At 35.6% G+C, this 17,777-nt stretch overlaps 1 protein-coding gene across 3 annotated transcripts in view; it reads right to left on the minus strand.

The window, feature by feature from the left end:
• Positions 1-17,777, minus strand: part of gpc6a (glypican 6a) — a 421,465-nt gene that overhangs the window by 215,267 nt on the left and 188,421 nt on the right. For 2 of the 3 annotated variants that reach the window (XM_089132553.1, XM_089132554.1), the window contains exon 1: positions 10,525-10,974. The exons of the other annotated variant lie outside the window; for it this stretch is intronic. In XM_089132553.1, the coding sequence (XP_088988679.1) occupies positions 10,525-10,681 (157 nt within the window). In that variant the 5' untranslated portion in view covers positions 10,682-10,974. Of the gene's footprint in view, positions 1-10,524; positions 10,975-17,777 lie in introns of those variants that run through there. 3 annotated transcript variants of the gene reach the window in all.

The raw sequence follows: 17,777 nt of genomic DNA on the forward strand, positions 1-17,777 counted from the left end.
ACTAAAATGCAAATTAGGCACGTCGAAATAAAACGTATTGCCGCACCGTCTAATCGGAGGTGAATAGAGAAAATCGTGCTGACCATCAAACCCCATTATTTAAAGGAAATTAATGATTTTATTCAGCGAGGATGCAATTAATCGTAAACATTTATAATGTTGCAAAATATTTCTATTTCAAATGCTGTCCATTTGAACCTACTATTGATCAAAGAACCCTAAACGAACATTAAGTTCAACACAATGATAATAATCATCAATGTTTCTTGAACTCTGAAGGGTCATGTGACACTGAAGACTGGAGTAATGATGAAGAAAATTCAGCTTTGATCGTAGGAATAAATTACATTTTTATATATATTTAAATATATATAAAAAAGTTATAAATATATGAAAAATATATAATATATATATATATATTTTATATGACGTTTATATATTATAAATATATAAAAAAATTCCAATAATTTTTCTCAATATTACAGTTATTGTTTTATCAAATAAACACTTGGCGAGCCAGTTTTCACTATAGTATTTGGCAGTAACAATAGTGAGAATCATTTTTGACCTTTAGACGGATGATAATAATCACGTCTGCAACTCAGCGAACAACAGGAAAAGTCTTTGATGGAAATACATCAATCTATAAATAATTGTCTGTTTCTGCAAACGTCGCGGGAGGCGCCGTAGGAGGATTTCCCAGAAGTCCTTACATCAAGACACTGCCAGACTAGAAATCACAGCTTTCTGCCGTATTATATACAGCCCGGACATACTGCATTGTTAGATATTAGATTTCTCCATTGCCACTGATGAGAGGAAAAAAATGAAATCAAATGAAAGCATGTAGTGTTTGGACTGGAATGTGTTTCTATAATGAACTACGGAGGCCTTAAAGGGACAGTTCATCATGTACTCTCGCTCCCAAACATGAAAGATTTTCATTTCTAGAAAATAAAATGAGATTTCCTGGACAGTGTTATTCTGGTAACACTTTATAATTTGATAACATTAACCATCATTAAGCAAGTAGTTAACCTTTGTTAAGGTCCATAAACTAAGGTTGTTAGTTCATAAAATGTTCAAATTCACATTAGTTCACAGTGCATTAATGTTTAATCTATTAGCAAATGTTGAGATTAACTTTAAATTAAGATTGATAAATACTGTAATTATTGCTCTTTGCTAGTTCAAGTTGGCTAACCTTGACAAATGAAACCTATTTATTCATTTATTTTATTTTATGTAACTATAATAACCCTGGTCAAAACTAATCGTGATTTTAACGATAAAAAACAAAGTTTCCGTACTATATGCAGTAAATAACTGTGATAGATCTCATGGACCATTTAATGTAATTTTACTGTAATATACCACTAAATTGACAGTTTTTGAAAGTGAAAAAGAAAAACTTAAACGTAAATTCCCATAAATCCCTGCGTGACATTTCACATTTTATTTATTTTTGTTGAAATGACTGATTCTTCATAGTTTTCTGGGTTCTTGTCTAAACAGTTTTGTACATTAGGGTTTTATGTTACATTTAATGTTGCTAAATTAATGTTCATTGCATTTGTATGACGGTGCACATTAGTATAGAAAAGCTGCTTGTGATGACGTTCGATTAATCATGTGACTCATCACTGGTACAAAATAGATTTCAATGCTTCAACGAGTTATTATTTAATCAACATTAAATCAGATAATGAAATACGGTTTATTACTGTAAGTTCAGGCTGTGAAATCGTATTTTTGCTGCCGTTTTTTGACCGTAAAAAAATACGTTTTTATTTTTTAAAGTGTTTTAAAAGTGAGCAGGGTGTCTAAAATGACTGAAAAAGCAGAACCTTCATTTTGTGTTTCAATTTGTTTGGATTGACATGAGGGTGATTCAATGACAAAATGTTAATTGTTGGGTCTTATTTCCCTCTTCAACAAAAGTTCTGTGATGTATCATGGTTCAGTCATATTCTCTTGAATATATGATCATATAAATATCCCTCTGATGTATTCAAGCAACACTTTGCTTCCTCACCTGTTCCTGATGACAGCGGCAGCATAATTCATTCATCTCACATAAATTAGCATTTCCCCCCTCATGTTCTCTCTTTGTAGCTCTGTTCACCTCCTAACTGGCACGACGTTGGCCAAACGCGCTCTGTTTGAGCAGGCTGGGTTTCGTAATGAATGCAAATGGACGTGGTTGAATGCGCCGGCGCTGGACAAACAGGCGGAGCACATGATGCACGACACTGATCAAAGCCTTTTACACCAGCTCCTGACATTTACAGGCCAAGATTTTCATTAAGCAGAGTGATTACACGACAGACAGAAGTGAAGAGTGAAGAAGAGAGACCGAAACAGACAGCGCTGCTGCCCTAGACACAGGTGGATGTGATATTAAACACGGAGATCTTGCTGAACATGCGAGAGCCGACATGACAGAGGAACTTTCCGACAGCAAAACAAGTCCATTTAGTAGACTGTCAAACTGACCTGAAATAGCAGCAGAAGAGGTGGGCGGTACATACAAAATCTCAGATCTCACAGCATGAGTAATTCTACTGTATATAACACTAATCATAGAATAGTTACTTTTTTCTGGAAATATAAATGACAAAATGGTTTGTTCAAAATGGAAATACCAATTTTATTTTAGAAAATCCAGTGACTAAATAATACTTCATCTTTATATTTTGAACATGATGAACAGAAGCTTTATTATTCATAACAAACAAATCCATCACTCAGAACTGATCATGTTACTTCCGAACACATGGAAGTTCCAATGTTACTTTCAAACGTAAAAGTTCTGATGTTGCTAAGCAACTGAAAACAACTTAACTCACATAGAGTTCTGAAGTGATGACGTCACTTTGTAGGACAACTCGGACGCTAGTTGCGTATGGGTTCCCTCGATCGGTAACCTATGCATTTTCCCCATAGACTTTTGGAAAATGGCATAAAAAAAATAAGATTTGTGTTCAACAAAGAGTTGTGATCCGTACACGTTTTGTCTATCAAGATAATCTTAACAAGTTAATCCAAAATGTATACATTTTGAAGCCTATATAAAGTTTAAAGAACCACAAGCAGGTGTGTTTTATGTCATACTGTAGATCAAAACATGAAAATATGTTGAGGCTTTGTTAACCACAGATCTTATTTCAGGCGATTTTGCAAAAAGCCGTTCAGAAAACCCAAAGACTTTACGGCAAGGGAACCGGAAGTGCTAAAATTCTAACGTACGTCCACGTTTTGGCCTACAAAGTGACGTTATAACTTCAGCACTCTATTGCACCAAACAAACACCCAGTTAATTCGTCCTTCTGCCTCGTTCGGGATACATTCGCTCTAAACTGTACATTTATCATTACACATAAGTAATTAATAATGTAGTGCAGTCCTGGATGCTAAATAAATGGACCACGCTATAAACAGGCAAACAATACCTCTACTAGCCTTAACTAAGGCCCTGTTTACACAAGAACGCTCGCGGATAAAAACGTAAAAATATTTTATCGGATGTGCCTTTTGTTTACACAACGATGGCGTTTTGGAGCTTAAAAATGCAAAAAAGTGTGAGTGGAAATTTTAAAAACGCTGCACTGTCGCATTCCCATCTAAAGTGTAAAAACGCTAAAGTCTGGCAGTGCTTCACATCGCCACCTAGCCGCCTGGAGTGCATACTACATCGAATCTCACACACTTTTGTGTCACCATATGCACGCGGATTGCCCACCCATAACGCTCGTCTAAACGCACAATAAAAGTGAAAACGCAACGCCACTTTTGCGTTTTCTCTTCAGATCGTTTCCATGTAAACATAGCCTAAGGCTACGTCCACGTTAATCCGGATACATTTGAAAACGGGGTTTTCGTTTAAAAACGCTCTCCGTCCACACTAGCGTTTTCAGGTGTTTTCCGACGTTTCAGTGTGGATGAGAAACTTCTAAATTCACTTTACTGCGCATGCGTGAAACTTCACAAAAACTTCACTGAGATGATACAGATGGGAAAATAAATAATAATGTCATCGCACAATAACAGGATAATTTTATTTAGCAAAATATCTCACCATCACGGATGCGTCCAGGTCGCATTCAGTCACCATATGGTTGGTCTAAAACGCAACTGCTCTGCTGTTTTGCCGCAGGACAGCAAATGTGAGTAGACTACATTATCTGTTATCTTTGCAGTACTGTGCTATGAAGAATAGCACATATTAAGTAACATATTTTAGCAATAGTGTAAAAATGAATGACACATAACAGGCACAATACCGATAAACATGAATATCTATTGGTACTACATGGATCACATGACTAAACTTACGTCATCGTTTTGAAATACCTCCGGTTTCACTGACCACACTACAACGCGAAAACGGCGTTTTCAAATTTATCCACTTTGGAGAGCATTTTCCAAACGATACGTTTTTGTTGACTTAAAACGGAGAGAAAAATATACGTTTTCAAACGAAAATGTATTAGTGTGGACATGGCCTAAACTGATGATCTTGAGTTAACCATGGGTTATAACTGCAAAAAACACTTGCCATTGGATAAAACAAGCATAGTTCTTAAAGTAATCATTTTATTATGATTGTGGACAATTCAAGATAGCAGAAAAATCAAAAGTTAGTTAAAAATGTAGCCCCGCCTCTTTTCAGCAATCCACTTGAAAAAGACCAATCACAAATCTGTATGCAAATAAATACATGGAAGAAAACCAATCACTGCAGTTTAGTTTAGTTTTAGAGGTTCCCATCAAAGTTTAACCAGAATGTGTGAGGAAAGTAACACTACAAAACTGAAGATAAATATAAATGAAGAAGCAAACACAAACAGTACAATGCATGGCCAATTCAAACCTGTTTGATTTGAAATAAATCTCTTTATGATGAAGCTGGAGTAATGCAATGACCTCAGTGTTGTCAGGCAGCGATTTACTCGCTCACCACACAAACAACGGTCTGCTGAGATATCAACTGAGCTCATGTGAGAAGGAACAATCAGACCTGTGTGATTAATCAGCCGGATGATTTATCTGAGGACAAAAGCTTTACTTTACTGTGTGTGAGTGGCGTGGTAAACCCTACATTATGGGAACAAAATGTCACCAAAAGGACAATGATTTCAGATATTGCCATCTTTGTGGGGACATTTTGTTCCCATAATGTAGGGTTTACCAGGCCATTGTTTGGTAGTAGAAAAATCATTATGTGCATGGAAAGCCCCCATAGAATGTAAAAACACAACGTGTGTGTGTGTGTGTTTGTTTTCCAGCCGTATTTCCCACTACATGTCTCTTAAAATATGTGTGCTTTGACTAACAGAGTTTAATTGGGTTTGTCTCTTTCATTCTGGCCAGAGATGGGAATCTAATCTCATGATTTGGGAATTGTATGATCCGTGTTATGTGGAATGTTCTCACACACCCATGAGTCTGATGTGACATTGATATAGTAGGGGAGAGCAGGGAGTGATTTAACTTATGATGTTCAAATGTCTGTGTTTCGTTTGCTCTATGTGTCTCCAACTGTGATATAATATCCCCATATGTGTCTGGTTTAAATTAAGCTTGTTCTGAAATCTACGGCTTATCCATTAACTTATTTGTCAAGTGCAAAAAAAAAAAAAAGAAAAAAAAAAAAGATGTTCGCTTTTGTTTTGGACGTCTTTATATTTTGAGATCAGAAGCCCCCCCCCCCAAAAAAAAAAAAAACTAAGAATGTTTTTCAAATGTAATGTTTTTCAAATTTCCAGGTTTTTTTTTTCACCCCCCCTTTTTTGAATAGACATGAAAATGCACATTTCGAACTTAAATGGTTGTAATTCAAGAATGCTTTGGAATATAGACATATGATTGGTCTTGTTTTAAAGAAGACATTTGGCAGATTTTTGTGAAAGAAGTGAAATAAATTAAGAAAGTGAAACAGAAAAAAAGTTATAGAAGTTTGAGTTTATGGAAATGTACAATGTAAAAATATTAATTATTCATATTTTACATAAAATATATATATTTTCAAAACCTGGGCTACTCTAAAATGGCAGAAAGATCAAAGCCAAAAATCTGAACAAGTTGTGTTTCAAATTTTAGGTTGATATCTCAAAAAATGAGCTTTCAGTGAGATTTTGTTTGAGCGCAGTACCAAACTTTTTCACTAGGGCACAACCAGACTCCATTACTGCCCATATAAGGGCGCCTGCATTTCCATTCGTGTTTTGAGTGATATGAACCATTATTTTCACAATTTTCATACAATTTCTGAAGTAGAGATCCTATTCAGAAGTAGCATGGGAAGTTTGGCAGATTTTGAAATGAATTGAACCTCTAAGAAACACATACAAAGAACACGCATGTAAGTCATAGCTAGCTGCCACGTCACAAATGGTGAATTTATGATTTTTTTCTTGATATTTCAAACTTTTCAGACCTTTTTTTTCCAAAATAATTGAATGGATTCTATCTTTTGAACTTTTGGCATGAAAACAAACTGAGGTATCTACCATATTTTCATGATTTTTCATGTTTACTGCTATTTTAAAATAAAGGTCTGAACACGCCTTATGAGTATGAAAATATTCTTGTTTTATATTGATAAATTATGGCTCCTCTGTAATATATTTTGAAAATCAGTCACCAAATATGGAAACTAGAGATTGTAAGCTTTCAAATGATATATAGTTTGTCAATATTATTTAAGGTATTTACTAAGATATCATTGTTTTAAAAATATAGTGGCAAACGTCCCACAGTTTTTTTCTTATTCAAACATTAGGGCAAACATTCCATTTTAGAATTCTTTAAACATTAAAGGGACGTTACTTTTGAAAGTTCACTGAAAAAAACCTGATACTTTTTTTAAAAAAAGAGTTAGATGAACGTCCAATTAAAACATTTCAGAAAAAAAAAAACTTCATGAATGTAATAATAAAAAAATGTAGCTAATGTTTTAAGAACTTTGAACAAACATTTGCTCATAACTTTGAGAGAACCTTGCCAGAACGTTCGGGAGGACATGCCTTGATAGCTGTGAGATGAAGCCCATTGCTTGAGTTATTTCAGCTAATTTCTGAATAGAAAGATGATGTCAATCCATAATTAGTATTAATGACAGAAAAGATAGGAAAAGCACGGGATAAAGTGGAGAGATGCTGGAGGAATTGCAAACATACCTTCATTTGGCCACACACACCACACTCAAAAATGTGTAAATGTCATTGCATTAGATGGTTAAACAATTACAGCAAATGTCATCTGCAGACAAATGATGCCACAGCAATAATTCCATCTTTTCAAGCTGAAAAGACAGGTCACATCACTCTTCCAGTCTAGCTAAGTGGTTTAGCTGGTTTAGTTGATAGGCCACATGACAAGTGCTCAACATCCTTCTAAATCACTCCATCTTACTGGCCAGCGGAGACCAGAAAACCAACTTAGACTGTTTTTTTCCCCTAAATTATGAGTCATTTTTGCTCAGTGTCTTATGTTAGCTGGTGCTTCTGTGATTGTAATGGATGTATAAGTCCTCAAGTTTCACTAATTCATGGCAGAAACTGATTTCACCAAGTGCAACATGTTCTTGGATTAACGTCTTTGTTGATCCTGGAACAACATTCCAATCATCCAATCAGATTTGAGGGACATGTTTACAGTTTTGTTTAGGCTTACAACCAGCGTTAGGTGCTTATACATCAGTGTTATTCACCAACATTTCCCGATAAGTTATGAATCGCAGGGTAGGTTTAGGCGTAGAGATTGAAATTTCCGGACAGAAATGTTGTTCCAGGAACAACAAACTTAGGAATGCGTCTAACTTGGACAACATTAAAGGAGTAGTTCACTTTAAAAAAAAAAAAAATTTGCTGATAATTTACTCACCCCCGTGTCATCCAAGATGTCCATGTCTTTCTTTCTTCAATCGAAAAGAAATTAAGGTTTTTGATGAAAACATTCCAGGATTTATCCCAGGACACTTATTCATCGTCTGGTGTCGTTTAAAGCCCTTTGAAGCTGCACTGAAACTGTCTTTTGGACCCCATTGAAGTCCATTATATGCAGAAAAATCCTGGAATGTTTTAATCAAAAACGTTAATTTCTTTTCGACTGAAGAAAGAATGACATGGACATCTTGGATGACATTTTTAAAAGTGAACTACTCCTTTAAAATCATCATTTCTTATCATTTCAGACCGAACATATTATGAAATGTTTAGTGCATGCACAATCATTCATTCAAATGAAGGTCAATTATATAGTATTTTGTATCTAACACAATCCAGTTTTGACTTCAGTGGCAAAATGCATTTTTTTTTTTTTTTTTTGGCCACACACATATTCAACAGTTACTACAAAAGCGTAAAAGATAAAACAAAAACGAACTAAAAAGACCGTTGCTTTTGTCTACAAAAAAAAAAAAAATAAATGATTTGGACTCGCATTGCATGAGGCGGTTACACTTTACTTGAAGGGGTGTGCATAAGACTAAAATGACACCTTCGTTATGAGCATGAAGGAAGTTTTATGCATGTTTATGTTTGATAAGTTTGACATCTTAAACAATGCATATTTGCATTCAAAGTGTCATTATTGACTGAAATACACTACACATGCATGAACCTTCCATATGTCATATCATGGTTATAAGGTGTCATGTCAGTCTTAAAGTGTTACCCATGAGGCTGTATGCTGTTATATGTGGATCAGTGATGCAACAAGCATACAATACACACTGTAGATGTGCACCAACATCAACAAGAGATATACAGTACACGCTGCCTGCAACGAGACCACAGATGCAGATCGAGCCCTTGGAGAACCATCAGAAGACAACACGCTCACAGGTGAGAAAACAGGGACACGAGCAAATAATCCTATTTTAGAAATGTGCACACATCCCTTTATTCATCACCAAACTTTTGCTCAAATCAATGTGCATGGTTCATTTCTCACTAAAGGACCAGAATAATCTCGGAAAGCAACAAATGTCATGTGTAAGGCAAATGCAACTGTATTGTGGGATAAAACACATTATGATTGTATTATCCTTTCAAACGCTCTCTCTTCCTCTGTATTATGTCCCTGCCACAGTAATCTGCTTTTACTGGGTGAAGCCCTCAAATGTGATTACTTCACAACAGATAATAAAGGGGGGAAAACCCTATCTATGCCACAGCATGGAGTATGAATTAAAGCTACACTATGGCCTTAAGGACTCCATAAATCCAGTGCTAAACAGGGGCTCGTCCTGCTGAGTGAGCAGGGCCACCTACTGGGCCTGTTTATATTGCATGAAGTGCAACTCTTACAATGAGGAGAAGTTTAGAAGCAAGTGATACACCAACCCGAGATTTACTCACAGATGCAGAAGTATGTGTTTTTAGTTGCTGAGATTTAACTAAATGGAGGGAAGGAAATTAAATAAGGTGCGTTGTTATAATATAGGCTAACTATCTTTCTGTGTCTGTGGTTCAGTCAATTTCAGAAGAAAATCTATCTTTATTTTAAATCTTAAAATAAATCTTAATTTATGATTTCTGCAGATAACATGCAGAAAGACACCAAATTTAACAGTCCAACACATACACAGAACCTCAGCTTTGATATTAGCTGTTATCTTTTTAAACTAAGATATACGTATTAATAATTCACAACTCATCACACCACATCAAATATTACAATTATTTTGGGCTGTCAAACGATTAACCGTGATTAATCGCATCCAAAATAAACGTTTGTGTTTACATAATATATGTGGGGTGCACTGTGTAGCCTTTATATATAAATACACACACATGCTTGTATATATTTAAGAAATATTTTCATGTATATAGACTTATAAATATATTAAATATTTTCCTAAATATACATGCATGTGTGTATTTATATATATACAAAATAATTAAACATATATAATTTCAAAATAATTACACGTTATGTAAACACAAACTTTTATTTTGGATGCGAATAATCGCGATTAATCGTTTGACAGCCCTAAAGTTGATATGTGCTATAAGATTGACTTCTTCAAACTCGATGCTCAAAGATGCACAACAGTTCAATAATATCAGCTCAAAAACAACTTTTGGTTACACTTTATTTCAGTGTCGTTGTTACACGTTACATGGAGTTACTGTAATATTAACTATACCTTATGCACAATTACATGCAACTATATGCACAGCACTAAGATGGATGATTACACTAACACGGACACCTTAAAATAAAGTGTAACCCAACTTCTGCGGGTGTAACAGCTAATCGAGATCACGCTGCCTGTATATCCATGAACAATGAAGACAAATGTGGCAGTAAAAAGTTTTCAAAGATCAATAATTGAGGCCATCTCATTCATTATAGGCTATTCCATGAGTGAGTTTACATGTAAATCGTTTACAAATCATTACATGATCAATAGGCAAACCTGCTGCACGAGCACGAGCTGTTCTCCAGCCGAGCGTAGGTTTTCTACTAACTGACATGTAAGCAGAAATTTGTGATGTGGCACCTTGTCCTCACCTTGTATCTCCTGATGTGGCACATTGTGGAGACTGAAGCCTTTGGTCGTGAACGCCTGGCGCACATCGCTGCAGCTGCGCGATTTTACATCTCCAGCACACGACAGCGACAATAGAAGCGATAAAGAAGTGAAAACCACGACAGGTGTCTTCCACATCCCTCCTGCGAGCAAATCCAGCCGATGCGTAAAAGCGCAAAACCCACAAGACGCGCTCAGCGCACCGGCGTCTCCAGCTGCAGGTGGACGAATGTTTCAATCATGCAATCGCTAATCAATGAGCAATCACGCGCTCTGTCGCATCTTCTCGTCGCAGAATTCTCCAACGGATCCTCTCGGAATGAACGCGTGCGCGAATGCAACGGCGAAACCTCCTGAACAGATCCGGAGCAGCGCGCTCTCAACTTCTGCTCTGTGTTTCTATCAGTGGAGAGAAAGTAGCAATCCTCCTTCTCCCCCTCTCTCTCACACACACTCAGGGAGAGAGGGAGAGAGAGAGAGAGAGAGAGAGAGAGAGAGAGAGAGAGAGAGAGAGAGAGAGAGAGAGAGAGAGAGAGAGAGAGAGAGAGAGAGAGAGAGAGAGAGAGAGAGAGAGAGAGAGAGAGAGAGAGAGAGAGAGAGAGAGAGAGAGAGAGAGAGAGTGGCGAGTCTGACAACATGGAAAAACACGGAGTGGATTATGGCGTTTTGCCCTCAGGAGATGCTGAAGCAAAATTTTTCATAATATATATATATATATATATATATATATATTTTTTTTCATTATTTATTTTTTTAAATAATATATATATATAACAGAGGAAACATCTCTTAGAGGAAAACATCTATAAAAATCAAATTGTAAAAATCATAATAATTTTATGAAATCAAAAAACACACACACACACACACATAGAGAGAGAGAGAGAGAGAGAGAGAGAGAGGGGGGGGGGAATAACATAACATCATGTTGAATAACATCAACATAATTAGTTAATAAAAAGTAAATAAAAAGAAAGAAAGAAAGAAAGAAAGAAAGAAAGAAAGAAAGAAAGAAAGAAAGAAAGAAAGAAAGAAAGAAAGAAAGAAAGAAAGAAAGAAAGAAAGAAAAAAAGAAAGAAAGAAAGAAAGCGCACAGCCCAGTGGCCAGTCTCAGAATAAAGAAAACACGGACTGGATTTAAGAACTCGTTCTGCCTCAGGAGCTCCTGGATCTGGGATCTCAAAGTTCAAGCTGTCATCATCTAATATTCATCACATTCTGCCCTTTTCTTGTGAAATTCAAGGCAAAATGTGTGCTAGATTGACGTGACAATAACGTGTCGTGTGTATGGTCAAAACAAGCAGTGCAAAAATCCCTAAAATTACATAAATGAACATAGTGGAAATAGAGTAAAAGAAAAGTATTATAAAATGAAGAAAAACTAAAAACTTAATCGAATTCTTCATTCACTTTAATTGCTTTATTTATGGTTTTGACATGGTTTTAATAAATGTTTTTTTTACAAAAAAACATCACTCATAGCTTTCCAATAAGTATAATTATGCAAGACATTAACAAGTCTAAACCTTTTTACTTTGATTGTACCATTCCCATTTCTTAACTTTTGTCTTTATTATTATTATTTATTTATTTATTTATTTTGATCTAGGTTGTGCAATAGTAAATATGACACTGCATTATTTGGTCAAAATATTAACTTCCTTAATCTGCCTGAATATTCTCTCTCTCTCTCTCAAGATACTGTAACGCTTTATCTTTCCCAATATAAAACTAGCAAGAAAGCAAGAAACCTCCATTCATGCATAACCTCAGTATCAAAGTGCAGTATTTCTCCGGTGAGCCTGCGGTTGTACGAGTCGTTCCCGCCTGAGGGAAACTCTCTCCGGTGACTCAGCTCAGTCTACTGTAATAACCAGCAGCATCACTAAAACAGCCTGGACTTCCCCAGGTTATGAATCGTTAAGATCATGAAGTTCACCTTTTTCAGTCGATCTATCTTTGATTTAGATTTCATACGCATATATGAGGATGTTTTTCATTGAAATGCATGCACTTTTACGTCTCAATAAATGCTGAATGTATCTGCTCTTAAAACTGAACATGAACTCCACATGTCACACATGACTGCAATGATAAATATCACACAGCCAACTAGTATGTAACTTCTGGTGAGCACATTTTGAGTCACTATATTTTGTTGAGAGGAGTACCTAACTTAACTCAAACTGATTGAGCCATCTCTTTCATCTGGTTGAGGTTATGCCAAAATAAATCCACTAGATTTCACAGTGTCAATCAACAGCACTTAGCACAACACTTCTAACATAGATGTCAGAAACAAATAAATCACCCCAGCTAACAGTGAACTGCTTTTGGTGAAATTTTGCAAGCTAAGCATATATATATATATATATATATATATATATATATATATATATATATATATATATATATATATATATATATATATATATATATATATTTACATATTACACTGTAAGAGTCTTAACTTCACAAAATGATGTTACTTGGTGCTAAGAAAAAACTTTAATTAATCATTTTTCAAAAACATGCTCAACCAAACGGTTGATTTGGCACATAACAGTTAATTATCACCCCCCTTTTAGAGAATGGACATTACAATGCACTGTTAAAACACTGTGCATTGCACTGACATCTCAACCATTTGGTAGAGACAGATATTTAAAAAAATTGTGGGATGTGTTGAAAAAAAAAATGCATTGAGTGTGGATACTAGTGACATAAAAAGAAAAGAAATGCAAAAAAAAAACATTATTCCATGAATTTTTTCTTGGTGCGGACTTCAAAGGGTTAACAAATACCGCAGTATCCTTAAAAGTGCATCATGTTTAGCTCAAAAAAAGTTATCTTTTTTAAATGATTAACAAATTAACCAAGTATAGTGTTTTTAAATCCAATTTTGAATCAGAAAGGAAATGTTAAAAGCTAATATCATATCCACTGCATTCATTACCATGAAATTGATGCTCATTTATACATACAGAAAATGTACATGTACATTAATGTACATGGGAATTATAGAAATTCAAATGTTGTTTCATTTTTTTTTTATCTAAGTTATGTGAGGAATAACATCGCAGTGTGTTCAGTTGTAAAATATGGCCATACATGGTTTTAAACACACTGTTCTTATCCATGTTATACAGAAATAGATGTTCAAGAGTGATGCAAACTCAGATATCAAAGCCCTGTCCGTGTGATAATGCAGCATATTCTGGAGCAAAGCAACAGCGAGGGGCTGAAGCTCAGCATCCTGAAGATGGATTACTCTAGTGTTTCACCACATGGAAGGTCAGTGGTTTTCCAGTGACTGCAGGTGGTGTGTGTGTGTGTGTGTGTGTGTGTAACAGGAAGTAGTGCGCTGTTCTGCCTGTTGTCTCAGCAACATGTGTCTCCTCTGAGACTGGTCGCGGAGGCTCAGAAAACTCAGAGAATAAAAACAGTCGAGTCGTTTCCTGCGCCAGTATTGAGTTTCTTAACTTGTGGTGCAATTTACTTGGCCTTTTCTTTTTCTTTTCCTTTTTTTTTTTTTTTTTTTTTTTTTTGTAAGACAGGCAGTGTCAAATGACACTCAAACCTGCAGTGCCCCCACAAACCAAAACCAATGAACCACAGCTCTGACTTATTATATACAAACCCAGTTACAGTAAGTAAACTCTGCAAATGATTAGTCCTTGCATTGCTTCTTTTTAATCAAGATTAAAACGCATTTATTGACTTATATTTTTGGCATTTTAATTGATTGTGTTGATGTCAGCATAATATTTGAATTTTTAAAGGTGATTGGTCTTTTTTCTTGCATTTATTCGCATAATTGCGATTGGATTTGCATATTTTTTTGCATATTTTGATACTACAATCCTGGGTTGTTTTAACCCAAATTTGGGTCAAATATGGACAAATCCAGCCATTGGGTTAAAAATGTAATTCAAAAAATGTAACCCAATAGCTGGGTTTGTCCATATTTGACCCAAAATTGGGTTACAAACCCAAATGTTGGGTTAAAAATGTAATAAAAAAATTTAGAGCTGAAAGTGAAAGTTGAAGTTGGGTTAAAATTTTAAATTACATTTTTAACCCAACATTTGGGTTGGTCCATATTTGACCCAAATTTGGGTTGAAACAACCCAGCATTTTTTAGAGTGCATAGTTGTTCTATTTTGATTGAAATTTAAGTATATTTTAAAGTTGTATTTTGTCAGTCAAATACTATTTTTGTGGGGGGAAACCGTAAATAGATGTAATTGTACTAAATGTCATTATTCAGATTTTTTTTACTAACATTAATTCAATTCATACACTCTAAAAAATGCTGGGTTGTTTTAACCCAATTTTGGGTCAAATATGGACAAACCTGAAATGTTGGGTTAAAAATGTAATGTAAAAATTTAACCCAATGGCTGGGTTAGTCCATATTTGACCCAAAGTTGGGTTAAAACAACCCAGCATTTTTTAGAGTGTAGGCTATATTTTTTTTTTTTTTGCGTTAAAATGTACTCAATATTTTAAGTATTTTAATATTTGTATCTGTGTAAAAGTGTTTAATAAAAAAATTGTGCATACATTTTAGAGTGTATGTTCTTCGCCGTCTGGTCTTAATTGGCCATGGTAAATAGGTCATGATGACTACAATCACCTTGTTAATTAATGGCTAAGGACGCGGTCTGACCACCAAACGTGAGCTGCAATTCCTGGATCGATGAATCTCCATGAGCGTTAGTGCTTTCTTTACAGTCTTTGAACTGCTTCTCTAACTTGTTCACACACACACACACACACACACATACGAGACGAGCAGTCAGAGAATATATGTTTGATCCTGGCTGAAATGGTCCACTCTGAGCAAAAGGCAGCTGTGAATGGCCTTTGAAGTTTCATTCATCCTCGTGGAAAAAACTCGAAAGACTGCAAATCCCTCCTGACACAATAGTCTAATATTTTTTTAGGTCTTCTTTTGACTTCCACTCATGCAGGTGGACAATCTTTATATTAATGATTATATTAATAAATGCGACTGAAAACTTAATTAATAAGACAGTTGAATGCAACAGAGTCGAAACATAATGCTACGATTTTAATAAATAGTGATACGTACAAATGTATACGTCGGTGGATTTGTTCACGTTTTTGTGCTGTCAATACGTAAATATTTTACGTTTTAGTACCTTAAATATGTCAGTATTATCAGCGCAGTCTCATCCCAAGACGTCATATAACCGACGTTTTGGGACGTCTTTTGACCATACGTCAATATTCGCCTTTTTAGGGCCCCCTTAAACGTCGGTAGATGAGGTTATGGGAACCTAACTCTACCCCAGACCTAAACCTAACCCGTCACCTAACTGACGTTAAAGGTAAAGCGTCAGTTGTATGACGGCCCGGGATTGCCATCTACCGACGTTTAAGGGGGCCATAAAAAGGCGGATAATGAAGTATGGTCAAAAGACGTCCCAAGACGTCAGTTATATTACTTTTTGGGATGAGAATGTGTTGGTATTATACGTTTCTGCGCGTATAAAACGTAATTAAATGTCCGTATGATAGAACTACACTCTACGTACAAATAGGCCTACATATGTATTTTCATGAGATCACGTTGAAAGTTGATAATACCGCGAATGACTGCAATTGCAGATTTGGCGACAAAGAGGAAAAACTGCCGACTGCAACTTCTAACAATGATACTAAAATGACACTTTTAGGCAAAATTCCCCCAAAATTAGCGGAGGTCCACAGACTCCAGGATGCAACTAATTCTAGAATCATATTTATGATATTTCTCAACTTTAGAGCCTAAAAACCTAGCAAAAAAAAAAAAAAAAGACTAAGTGCACCTTTAATAAAATCCTTATTAATAACATTAATAGCATGAAGGTCTGCTAGTTATCTTAGTAATTTATAAGAGGCACTGTCTTGAGCTGTGAGGTCAAAGATGGCAGACAGGGAGAAATATAAGTCCATTTCATGCTTTAAGATCCTCCAATAAATATCGATCACTCGATTTCGAGTTAACAATATTGTGAACTACTGTATTTGTGATTTAAAGGTGCATGGCTGCAAACGTTTTATTTTGTCAGAATATACAGCCAGTTTTGAATGTCTGCCAACACAGAAGCTTTTCTCCTGGTAATGGTGCAGTCACAGCATGGTGAATCCAACCAGCCAAATCCTAAACACCCCCTCCCATTTTTCTTTTCTTTTCTTTTTTTTTTAACTAACCCATTAATTATTCCTTTAGAGAGGACCTATCACGCCCATCAGGTGTGTTCGGACAGCCCGTTCTCATCCCAAGGCGTCATATACTGACGCTTTTGACATTTCGTCTACATCCGACGCACATGGCACCCTTTAGCGTCAATATGAGACGCAGATATATATGGGCCAGAAGGCGCCTCCTAGTGGTCTAACCCTAACCCTACCCCATACCTAAACCTACCCATAACCCAACAAAGCTCGGTTGGAAGTATGGAAGCTTGTTTCCGCCACTGAATAAAAAAAAAAATTATTTGTGACTTTTTATCTCACAATTGCGAGATATGAAGTCAGAATTGTGAGAAATAAAGTCGCAATTGCGAGATATAAAAGTTGCAATTGCGTGTTATAAAGTCAGAATTGCGAGATATAAAGTCGCAATTCTGAGAAAAAAGACAGAAGTGTGACTTTTTATCTCACAATTCTGACTTTTTTCTCACAATTGCGAGTTTGCATCTCGCAATTCTGACTTTATAACACATAATTGCGACTTTTATATCTCGAAATTCTGACATCTTTTCTCAGAATTGTGAGATATAAACTCGCAATTGTGAGTTATCAGGCTAATTCTCAGAAGGCCCTCAGAAGAGTTTGCATCTCGCAATTCTGACTTTATATCTTGCAATTCTGAGTTTATAACACGCAATTGCGACTTTACATCTCGTATTTCTGACTATACATCTCGCAATTCTGACTTTATATCTCGCAATTCTGACTTTATATCTCACAATTCTTACTTTATATCTTGCAATTCTGAGTTTATAACACGCAATTGTGACTTTACATCTCGCATTTCTGACTTTATATCTCGCAATTCTGACTTTATATCTCACAATTGTGACTTTACATCTCGCATTTCTGACTTTATATCTCACAATTTTGACTTTATATCTCGCAATTCTGACTTTATATCTCACAATTGTGACTTTACATCTCGCATTTCTGACTTTATATCTCGCAATTCTGACTTTATATCTCG

The sequence above is a fragment of the Pimephales promelas genome, chromosome 6 (assembly GCF_988280905.1).
Source record: "Pimephales promelas chromosome 6, fPimPro1.hap1.1, whole genome shotgun sequence".
NCBI lineage: Eukaryota > Metazoa > Chordata > Actinopteri > Cypriniformes > Leuciscidae > Pimephales > Pimephales promelas.